The following is a 12,584-nucleotide window of genomic DNA, read 5'->3' on the forward strand; positions in this document are numbered from 1 at the left end:
ATGTCCCTTTTGCATTGTAAGATCACACATACACAGGTTTCAGGGATTAGGACATGGACATCTTTGGGAGTCACTATTCAGCCCATCATACTTTATTTCTGAGAATTATTTGAAGTAGGGGAATGAAGTGATTCACACTTTATTTCTGAGAATTATTTGAAGTAGGGGAATGAAGTGATTCACACTTTATTTCTGAGAATTATTTGAAGTAGGGGAATGAAGTGATTATTTTTTAGATTACTTGGGCTGCACTGTGGGGAATGTACTATATATAGTGGGGCAAGAATGGAAGCAGAGAGATGAGTCAGCAGGTTATTACTAACATATACTTCCTGTTTCTTAAAAAGAAAATAATATCTACAGAACATAAAATATTATTTCGGTAGTATTTTTTAAAATGGAAATAAGGTCAGAAATGAATTAGCAACAACCAATAATTATTAGTTCCACAAAAAGGCCATGAGTACTCTGAGTCATTTTTAATGGCATCTCTGGCACGCTGAAATGAAGAAATTAAAATAATAATACTAAAAGTTTGTATTAGGAAAGAAGAACTAAAATCAATGATCTAAGCTTCCACCTTAAAAAGCTATAAAATGAGAAGTAAATTTAACCCAAAGCAAATAGAGGAAAGAAAATAAAGAAATTAATGACACAGGAAACAGAAAAAAAAAAAAAAAATCAATGAAACCAAAGCCAGTTCTTTGAAAGGATCAAGAAAAATAATAAATGTTCTGACAGACTTTTAAGAAAAAAGACACGAATTATCAATATCAAAAATGAAAAAGGAACCATCATTATATTTAGATTCAACAGACATTAAAAGGATAATAAGTGAATATTATGAACAACTTCATGCCAATGAATTTGGAAACTCAGATAAAATAGATGATTTCCTTAAAAGACATAATTTATCAAAACTTAAAAAGAAATGGATCACTTGAATAGTCCTATATCTACTAAAGAAATTAAATTCATAGTTAAAAATCTTCCCACAAAGAAAACTCCTAGACCAGATGGTTTTGTTGGTGCTTTTTACCAAATAAAGAAAAAATATCAATTCTACACAAGTTCTTCCAGCAAAATAGAAGAAACAAAATTGCAACATTTTCCAATTCATTTTATGAGACCAGCAATACCTTGACACCAAAAACAGACACAAACATTGCAAGAAAAGAAAGCTACAAACAAATTTCCCTTATGAGCAAAGTTGCAAAATTCCTCAACAAAATTTTGGCAAATCAAATCTGGCAATATATAAAAATAATAATATATCATGATCAAAAAGGGTGCATTCCAGGAATACAAGGTTGTTTCATATTTGAAGATCAATCAATTCACCATATTAAAAGACTGAAAAACTATATGATCATCTTAATAAAAGCAAAACAAAAAAAGATTTGATAAAATTCAACACCAATTCATGATTTAAAAAACAAACAAACAAAAAACCCTCACAAAATTGGGAACAGAAACTTTTTCACCCTAGTAAAGTACATAAGTGAAAAAACTACAGCTAAATTATACTTAGTGGTGAAAGACTAAATGCCCTCCCCCTAACAGTCTCACCACTTTTATTCAACACTGTAATAAAGGTCCTAACTGATGTAATAAGAATAAAACAAAAGGCCAACATAATGGAAAGGAAGAAGTAAAACTGTCTTTTTATTTGCAGATGACTTGAATATCTACATAGAAAATCCCAAGGAATCTACAAAAAAAATTCCTAGAACTAAAAAGTGAGTTTAACATGGTTGCAGGATACAGTCAACATATAAAAATCAATTGTATTTCCATAGCCTAGCAATAAAAATCAGGAGTCTAAATTAAGAAAGGTCATTTTACAGTATCATCAAAAATATACAATATTTAGGAATAAATTTAGCCAAGCATGTTCAAGACTGTACACAGTAATTGAGACAGTGAAGAGCATAGAGAGCCTGGGTATAACTCAAACATATATGGTCAACTGATTGTTTTAGAAAGGTCCTAAGATAATTCAATGGATGAAAAGCTAGTCTTCAATAAATGGTGCTTAAAGAATTGGATATACTTTATAATATATAATAAAAATATATTTGGTCTTTGTCATGGGATCCTGGCACAGAGCTCTTAAAACCCTTGGAATTTCCTGAGTTATAGAAGTATTTTCTATTTTTATTCATACTGAGCCCCTCTCAACCACACCTGAGCTTATGTTAATGAGCTAACTGCCAGAGGGCCCCTTAATAGTTTTACGATGGAGGCTGGTCACCAGAAGGACCAAGCCATGATTAGAGGTTGGAACTTTTATCCCTACCCCTCAGTCTCTGGGGAGGGTAGAGGAACCAGAGATTGAGTTCAATCACTAATGGCCAATGATTTAATCAACTGTGGCTATGTAATGAAACCTACATAAAACCCATTAACAATTGGGTTCAAGAAGCTTCCAGACTGTTGAACACATGTTTGGGAGGGTGTCATGTCCAAGAGGTCATGGAAGCTCCTTAACCCCCTCCAGCCCAATCTTGCCCTATGCATTCTACCATTTTGGCTGTTCCTGAGGTGTAGCCTTTATAATAAACCAGTAATAGTAAATAAAGCACTTCCCTGAGGTCTATGAGTCAGTCTAGCAAATCCTATTCCTGACACTAAATGCGGTGGGGGGGGGGGGGGGTAGTCCCCTACACCAATTCACCAATTCTCTGACACCAACTGGATGTCCAACAATTCAATTCAATTCTAATGCTAATGCCCTAAATTAGCATAGACCCTACAGGTTAAAGCCTCAGTCCCATGAGACTTCTTTCACTTTAGATGCCAGTTATAAGTTCCAGAGATCACCCATACTTCTGACCAACCAGCTATAAATTCAGGAGTTCCCCACACACCCCTCATCAGATTCAATAATTCATTAGAATAACTCACAAAACTTAAGAAATCACTTTACTTACATTTTCCAGTTTATTATTAAAATACAACTCAGGAACAGCCAAATGGAAGAGATACATGGTGCAAGGTACGGGGCAGGAGGGACACAAAGGTTTCACCCTCCCAACACTTCCATGCGTTCGCCAACTTGGTAATTCCCCCAAACCCCATTGTTTATAGGTTTCTATGGAGTTTTCACTCTATAGGCACAATTGATTAAATCATTGGACAGTGGTGACTGAACTCAATCTTTGGCCCCTCTACTTTCTTGAAGTTGGAGGACTGGGGCTGAAAGTTCTAACCCTCTAATCCCATGATTGATTTTTCTGTCAACCAGCCCCATCTGAAAGTTATCTAAGGCTCCTGCTTTGAACCATCTCATTCACTTGCAAAAGATACTCCTATTACGCCAGAGAAATTCCCAGGATTTTAGGAGCTCTGTGCCAGACACCCGAGGCAAAAATCAAATACATATTTTATTATACCACATTACCTAAATCCACACCTTGCAACAAAAATTAACTAAGAATGCATCATAGATTTAAATATAAAACGTAAAAACTAAAAACGTTCTGAAAGAAAACATAGTGTGAGAAAGTCTTTGTGACTTTGGAGTAGGACAAGATTTCTTAGGTACAAAAGAGGAACAAACCATAAAAGAAAACAAATTGAGTAAATTGGACTTCAACGAAAAACTTTTGTTCTTCAAAACAAACTGTTAAGAAAAAGACAAGCCAAAGAGTAGAAAAAAATACTTTAAAAACATGTATCAGCAAAAGGTCTTGTATTAAGAATATATTAGAAACTCTATAACCAACACAACTTTTATTTCTATTAAAACATGGGCAAAAATCTGAATAAACACTCTCCAAAAAAGATATACAGGTGACAAAAAAGCACCAGAAAAGATGTTCAAAATCATTACTCATTAGAGAAATGATATCTAAAACCATAATTATATATTGAATATAACTACGTACCCATTAGGTTGTTTAAAATTAAAAACTGACAATATCAAGTGTTGACAAGGATGTGGAACACCTGGAAGGCTCATACATTGCTGGTAGGAATGCAAAATGGCTAGAAAACAGTAGGAGTTTCTTACAAAACAAAATGTACAGTTATTATAAAACCCAATAATTCCACTGTTAAGTATTTATCCAAGAGAAATGAAAACATGTTCACAAAGTGGCTTATATGTCACTGTTCATGGAAGCGGTAGTTATAAAAGCCAAAATATTGGAAAAACCCAGATGACCATTAACTGCTAAACAGATAAACAAATTGTGGTATATCTATGCAATGGACTACTCAGCATATAAAATGAATACTCAGCAATATAATGAAAATCATACTCAGCAATAAAGTGAAACTACTGAAACATATATCATGGGTGAATCTCAAAGCATTATGCTAAGTGAAGGAAGCAAGATACAAAAGGCCACCTACAGAATGATTCCATATGTGGGACATTCTAGAAGAGGGAAAACTATGGTAAGAGCAACGAGATCAGTGTTTTAAGGGGGTCAGAAAAGACTGACTACAAATGGGCAGAAGAAAGATTTTTACAGCACTACCTACCAGCAGGCTAGTACGAGCCCTAGGACAACCTGGCCCTGAAACCAGCTGCCTCAGAACCCAACCCCACCCATGAGGCAGAGCCTGGCAGCCAACCAGGCCAGAGGCCAGTACCACCTACCAGCACAGTAGTTAGCCCTGCCACATAGGGAGCATCCCTTGAACATATGGCTCTGGTGACCAGAGGGGAGTGTGCTGCTGGACCCCGTAGGACATTGCCTACATAAGGCTACTTATCCAAGATCAGGAAATGTAATCAACCTACCTAATACACAGAAATAAAAATAGAGAACTGAGAAAAATGAGGCAACAAAGGAATATGTTTCAAAGAAACAAATTAAAATGCCAGAAGAATTAAGAAAAGTGGAGATAAGCAAACTATCTGATAGAGTTCAAGATAGAACATAAAGCTGTTCAGTGAACTAAGGAGAACAGATGTAAAGAAATGTACTGTCACTGTTTGCAGATGACATGATACTATATATAGAAAGTCCTAAAGACACCACCAAAAAACTATTAGAACTCATCATTGAATTCAATAAAGTTGCAGGGTACAAAATGAATATACTGAAATCTGTTACCTTTCTATAAACTGACAACAAACTATCAGAAAGAGAAGTTAAGAAAACAATCCCATGTACAATTGCATGAAAAATATCTAGGAATAGGGCTTCCCTGGTGGCGCAGTTGTTGAGAGTCCGCCTGCCGATGCAGGGGACACGGGTTCATGCCCTGGTCTGGGAGGATCCCACATGCCGCGGAGCAGCTGGGCCCGTGAGCCATGGCCGCTGAGCCTGCACGTCCGGAGCCTATGCTCTGCAATGGGAGAGGCCACAGCAGTGAGAGGCCCGCGTACCGCAAAAAAAAAAAAAAAAAAAAAAATCTAGGAATAAATCTAAACAAGGAGGTAAAAGACCTATACTCGGAAAACTGTAAGAAGCTGAAGACAACACCAACAAATGGAAAGATATACTGTGCTAGTGGATTTGAGGAATACTGTTAAAATGACCATACTACTGAAGGCAATCTACAGATACAGTGCAACCCCTATCAAAATCCCTATGGCATTTGAACTAGAACAAATAATTCTAAAATTTGTATGGAGACACAAAAGACCCCAAATAGCCAAAACAACCTTGAGAAAGAAGAACAGAGCTAGAGATATCATACACTCTGATTTCAAACTATATTACAAAGCTACAGTAAAACAATATGGTACCTGCACAAAAACACATACACAGGTTAATGGAACAGAACAGAGAGCCCAGAAATGAACCCACACTTTTATTAGCAATTAATCTACAACAAAGGAGGAAAGAATACAAGATTTAGGAATAAATGGTGTTAGGAAAACTGGAGAGCTAATGTAAAAGTATCAAACTGGACTACATTCTCACACAACATATAAAAATAAACACAAAATGAATTAAAGACTTAAATATAAGACCTGAAACCATAAAACTAGAAGAAAACATATGCTCTTTGACATTGGTCTTAGCAATATTTTTTTGGATATGTCTACTCAGGTAAAGGAAACAAAAGCAAATATAAACAAATGATACTACATCAAACTAAAAAGCTTTTGCACAGTGAAGGAAATATCAACAAAACGAAAAGAGCACCTACTGAATGGGAAAATATATTTGCAAAGGATATATCTGATAATGGGTTAATATCCAAAATATACAAAGAATTCATACAACTCACATCAAAAACACAAACACCCTGATTAAAAATGGGCAGAGAACCTGAATAGACATTTTTCCTAAAAGATATACAGATGGCCAACAGATCCATGAAATCATTAATGATTAAGGAAACATAAATCAAAACCACAGTGAGATATTACCTCACACCTGTCAGAATGGCTATTATTTTTTAAAAAAAAAGAAAACAAATAACAACTGTTGGTGAGAATGTGGAGAAAAGGGAACCCTTGTGCGCTGTTGGTGAGAATATAAATTCATGCAACCACTATGAAAAACAGTATGGATGTTCCTCAAAAAACTAAAAACAGAACTATCATACCATCCAGCAATTTCACTCCTTGGTATCCTTCCAAAGAAAACAAAAACACTAATTCAAAAACATATATGCACCCGTATGTTCATTGCAGTATTATTTACAACAGCCAAGATATGGAAGCAACCTAAGTGTCCACTGATAAATGAATGGATAAAGAAAATGTGATACATATACCTATATGTTCAGCAGAGTATTACTCAGCCATGAAAAAGAATGAAATCTTGCCATTTGCAAGAACATGGATAGACCTAGAGGGCATTATGCTAAGTGAAATAAGTTAGATAAAGAAAAATACTGCATGATTTCACTTATATGTAGAATCTATAAAGCAAATAAACATAACCAAACAAAAACAGAGTCATAGATAGAGAACAAACAAGTGGTTGCCAAAGGGGCTGAGGGTAGGGAGATGAATGAAATAGGTGAGGGAGATTAAGAGGTATAAACTTCCAGTTACAAAATAAATGAGTCACAGGGATGAAATGTATACCATGGAGAATACAGTCAATAATATTTAATAACTATATGGTGACAGATGGTAACTAGAATTATCATGGTGATCATTTTGTATATAGAAAGAATGAATCACTATGTTGTGCACCTGGACCTAACATAGTATTATAGGTCAATTATACTTCAATTAAAAAAGAAAAAAGAAAGCTTTTTAAGGGATGAACATGTTCTATATCACAACTGTCATCACGGTTTAAACATGTCAAAATTAATCAATTACATATGTACTAAAACTGGTACATTTTACTGCAAGTAATTCATACCTCTATAACACACATTTTTTTTTTATTTCCAAGAAAAGAACCCTATGTTAAACTAATACAAATTTGTGGATTATCTATCCTTTCTGTTTACTTATCAAACTCTCTAAGGGACTAACATTCAGATATACAAATGTAACTTAACCTAAGATTCTGAAACAATACTGACTAGATAACTTTGTTAGTCAGAGGCCTCCATAAATCCAACCATGTCATGACATCTACAACCATTTGAACAATACAACATTCAATAAAGCACACTGACATTTTAGTGAGAAGTTTTTAGTCAGAACATAATTTACTAGAACTCAAAAGCAGAAGCAAAAGTACCTTTACTTTTTAAAAAAACCCACACTAGTATAATTCAGTGAAACACTCAATTTAGAGTTCTACACACAGGAATCAATTACCAAGAATTGTTTATACTCTATTTCAGGAATTTCAAGAGAAAAAATCCTCCCTCTCAGAAATTTCTCATAAAATTTTCATGATAAAAGCAATGCATATCTACTTTGCTACTTAGTGTTAGAACACTGAAAGAACAAAAATAAACAGATGACTAGGATTAAATGTTTACTTACAATGCAATAGCCTAGTCAAAAGGTCTTTTTCATAATTTCATTATAGGTAATATATTAAAATTTTGACTCCAAAATATTTTGAAATAGCAAAATTATTTCAGTTTTTCTTTGTGTGTGTATGTGTTTGTGTGTATGTAAAAAACAAGATAAAATTTTTAAATGAATAAAAGAATAATTTCTAGAGTATGCAGGGGAGACAGCACACATTCAGGCCAATCTCTAATACAACCTATGTAGCCAATGCTTCACAATGAGCTTTGACTATCAAAATGATATTTCTCAGCATTCTAAGAGAAGTATAGGTAAGCTATAAAACCCAAAAGCAATGTTCGAACCCACAAGAAAGAAAACGTAACATCGATTCCCAACCTGGAGTCATGCCTAGGGTATGGAATGGTATCTGAAAGCATATATGTATAGAAAACTTCGTCTACAGCCATGATAACTATGATACAAATTTTTCTGTATCTAGATTATCATTGTGGTTAGTAAAAGAAAATTCATTTAAATACATTACTGTAACCAAAGTGGCATTCTGACATTACACATCTTCTCAATCAACATAGGACCACTACAATGTGTAAGTGCATGAAATTTTAAGAACTTAAAAAGGAGACCTCATACCCCAAAAGATTAAAAATCACTGGTATTCATGACCCAGCAATCCCACTATTGTGCATATACCCAGAGAAAATCACAATTCAAAAAGACACACGCACCCCAATGTTCATTGCAGCACTATTAACAATAGCCAGGTCATGGAAGCAACCTAAATGCCCATCAACAGACTAATGGATAAAGAAGATGTGGTATATATATACAATGGAATATTACTCAGCCATAAAAAGGAACGAAATTGGGTCATCTGTAGAGACGTGGATGGATCTAGAGACTCTCATACAGAGTGAAGTAAGTCAGAAAGAGAGAAACAAATATCGTATATTAACGCATATATATGGAACCTAGAAAAATGGTACAGATGAACCAGTTTGCAGGGCAGAAATTGAGACACAGATGTAGAGAACAAACGTATGGACACCAAGGGGAGAAAGCGGTGGGGGCGGGGGGGGTGACGAATTGGGTGATTGGGATTGACATGTATACACTGATGTGTATAAAATTGATGACTAATAAGAACCTGCTGTATAAAAAGAAAAAGAAACTGACGTCTGTGTTGATAAATGAAAACAAATGTCAAAAGAAAAAAATTAGAATTTTTATACTACTATTTTTATAGGCTATAATAAGTTTAAATATTTGTTTTAAGTATGTAAAGAGATTCTGTGTATCTAAACATACAATACACTTAATGTGTACATATTAATAAATATTAAATATAATATTAATAAAATATTAATAAAGACAGACATACTAAACTGCCTGTTTCAAATATACGTAAGAAAACCTTTCAGAGAAATCTGAAAGAATGGTTTTATTTATATACTCTAAGTTACTAAAATGATTTGCCCCAATTTTTCTATAATTCACACTTTTTTTTGGACAAAATACGGCAAAAAATCTTATGTTAAAACATAGGAAAAAATTATCCTGATCATGCAAAAGCACACAGAACAAAGAAAATAGATTTGATAAGCCCTTGGAAAAAAGTATTCAATGCTAATTTGTTAATCTGATAAAGCATTTGGTATATTACCTAGTATGTCCCCAAAAAGGCAACCTATAAAAGATAGTTGTAACCTGTACTAAAGCATTAAAGCCTTTTCCAAAGAACATCGGTAATGTGGAGACACAAAACCAATGGGCAGCAAAGGAATAGGTAAAACAAGAAGAATTCTACCAGTCATTATAGTGTTATAATTACAAAACCCATTACCAACAGAAAGACAGTAATGCTAGTTATAATCAACTCTTTCTTTCTTAAGCGTTATTCTGCCACTATCACTATCACTCCTCAAACATTCACATAATTGGGCCTTCCTTAAAAGCCCCCAAACTGCTCAACGTCTTCCCAATAAGCCCCTCACCAGCCCTCAGAGGACCTGAGTACAGTGACCTCAGAGCCATTGGTCACGAAGTTAGACTCAGTCACCCAGTCACCTGATCCTAAGGTCACAGATACAAGAATTCTAATTCTCTCAGTGTAAGTTTTTCATACTGTTTAAGAAAACATGTTTAAATATATGTAAAGCCCTTATAAAAACTATTAACAGCTATAATTTATTGACTACTGCACTGTGTTTTATGTACATTGTCACATCAAGCCTCCAACAATCCTACCAGGAGGATAGTGTTACTCGAGTTGGACAGATGTAAAAGCAGAAGACTGTACTGCAAATTGTCATCACCCAGGCAGTTGAGCATAATAATCCTACTCTCTTTGACTGCCAAACAAGTTAAAACTAATCCTTTTACGTATGGTACATTATATCAAAAGCTAAAATATAACTCATTTACACTGAATGTTCCTAAATACCATAAAATTTTGCAATATTTTAAGGTGGAAGCTATGGAGTTCGAAGCTTGGAAAATCTGAGGACCTTTAACAATGAAACTGAAGAACATCAGCCTCAACTAAGACACCTCGAAAAACATTCTGTCTAGAAATGCTCCTCCAAGTCCCAGCATTGCTCTGGGTATACTCTAAATGCTCAAAAAATACTTGTTGAATGAATAAAATACTGTATGTTGTTCCCTCAAATGTCTGATTATCTCAAATGGATTATCCCATTTATATTTTTACTGAAAAAAATTTTTTTACGCCTCAGTCAACATCTGCCTTCATTTACTTATTAGTAAATTATAATGATCCGGTATATTGTCAGCATTTTTTATCTTTTATCATTTAATCATCTACATTTTTCACTAATTGAAACAGATTCATTCAATCTCATGACTTAGAAATATTTACAAATATGGAAAATGCAAGACAACTTAATCTTTGGCTTTTGGTAACACAGTACAAGCAGAAAAAACATTTCGCTGCTGTAGATACCAATTTAAAAGTACAATTCGTGGACACATACTTGAGTGGGCACTACTACAAACACGAAAGCATATGTCTATATTTAACATTCCATACTGGGGTAGCTACTGCTAGTCAATTAAAGCATTTTTTAATACAGAGCACACTTGTGAGTAGGAGATGTGATTTTTCCTGCACAGCTCATCTTTCATAAATATTATTCATGTACTACAAACATATATTTTAATGGCTCAAATTATTTTTCAACTTCCAAAACAACTTTTTCCACACGCAGCAAAGGTTTCTTTCTAATACTGACAAAGCATTTTTTTTTCTTGTAAAACAGTAAAAAAAAAACAAAAAGGAATTGTTGGTAATGGAATTCAAACCACAGAACACTTTATAATGGAAAATAGGCTACTACTAAGGAAAAATTAGACTCATTTTAAAATTTTAATCTATTTACATACCAGCACAGAATATCCCTGGGACTTCACTTCTGACTATTATGGTCCGTACTTTCTTATCAGATTTTAAAGCATCCACAGCTTTTGAAAGCTAAACAGAAACAGGAGGGTAAGAAGGAAAAGGGGGGAAAATCATTTTCAGATTGATATCAACACTGTATCTTAATATTAGAAGCAAATAGTTTAATCTTTACACTCACCATTTTTATAAGATTTGTACTCAATGAATTTTTGGCATAAGCTCTGTTTATTCCAAGCACCACAATTCCTGGTTAAGGGGAAAAAAAAAAGTCATTTGAGTTAGTGACGTATTCAGGATACAGACTCCCGTATACACAGCCAGTTGACTTGGGACTTAGGAATCTACTACCACCTTGAGGTTCACTTCAAGAGCTTTACCCTAATTTTCATGTTTACCTTCCTTTTCAAGCATAATTTTGAAGAAGTGGTATATATATTTATAAAATCAATCTGATGCCTAATATTCACCACTCTTCTACAGCCTTTTAAAGAAGAACTTTATAACAGCATGTTCCCTTCAACTCCTCTCTCCTTAAACACCACCAAGGTAATCTGCCACATTTTACTAAATTTTACATCATTAAATCAGACTAGCTAGTTGAAGGCCACGCTTACTGGTGAAAATTCTAAGTTACAGAATACTGTTTAAAATATGGTTTTTTATCTTCAGTATATACAGAAGTACACAATAGCTAACAATTCCTTCTCACAGGCAAGCATTGTGGGATCAGCTTTTTTGCTAGTACACCAGGTGTTAATACTCTTTTTGTCCTACTACATAGCTTTCAGTATTTTCATCCTAGGTTTCTCTCCTGGCTCTGTCCCATGTACTTAACCTGAAGCCACCTCCACTTAGAACTCCAAAAAGCAATTCAATCTGAATCTATAGGAAGTTCATTCTTTCTCCTACAAAGCCAAGCTCTCCCTCCTAACTTCCCTAATCTTATCAGAGAGCATCATCTAAATCCAGCCTCCCATTCCGATTGCTGTAGTCGGATCAATTTTCTAAAACCAATTCCATGCGTAGAATTCACCCCGTTTAAAATCCTTTATTTCTTATTTCCAAAATACCCGAGTTCAAAGACCTTAATTTGATATTCGAAGTCCTCTAAAATCTGTACCCGACCTTCTTGTTCCCCAAGGAAACTCAAATTTTCCTTGTATAACAAAAATGCCTTCCACCAGGTGGGGCGAGGTGGGGGAGGGGCAGGGGTTGAGGGAAAGGGGTAATCCTTATTTGTAATTGGGTTAAACGAAAGACAACAAAATGTGCGCATGCCTTCTCTATGCAAGAAACTGCTCAAAC

The 12,584-nt window shown here is 34.6% G+C and overlaps 1 protein-coding gene across 1 annotated transcript in view; it reads right to left on the bottom strand.

The window, feature by feature from the left end:
• The window catches only part of AUH (AU RNA binding methylglutaconyl-CoA hydratase), a 162,335-nt gene that overhangs the window by 131,511 nt on the left and 18,240 nt on the right, over positions 1-12,584 (bottom strand). Inside the window, exons 2-3 of the mRNA XM_082841990.1 lie at positions 11,458-11,525; positions 11,261-11,348 (exon numbers count right to left, since the gene is read on the bottom strand). Coding sequence (XP_082698116.1) covers positions 11,261-11,348; positions 11,458-11,525 — 156 coding nt within the window. The remainder of the gene's footprint in view (positions 1-11,260; positions 11,349-11,457; positions 11,526-12,584) is intronic.

The sequence above is a fragment of the Leucopleurus acutus genome (assembly GCF_964270905.1).
Source record: "Leucopleurus acutus genome assembly, chromosome: 7".
Taxonomy (NCBI): domain Eukaryota; kingdom Metazoa; phylum Chordata; class Mammalia; order Artiodactyla; family Delphinidae; genus Leucopleurus; species Leucopleurus acutus.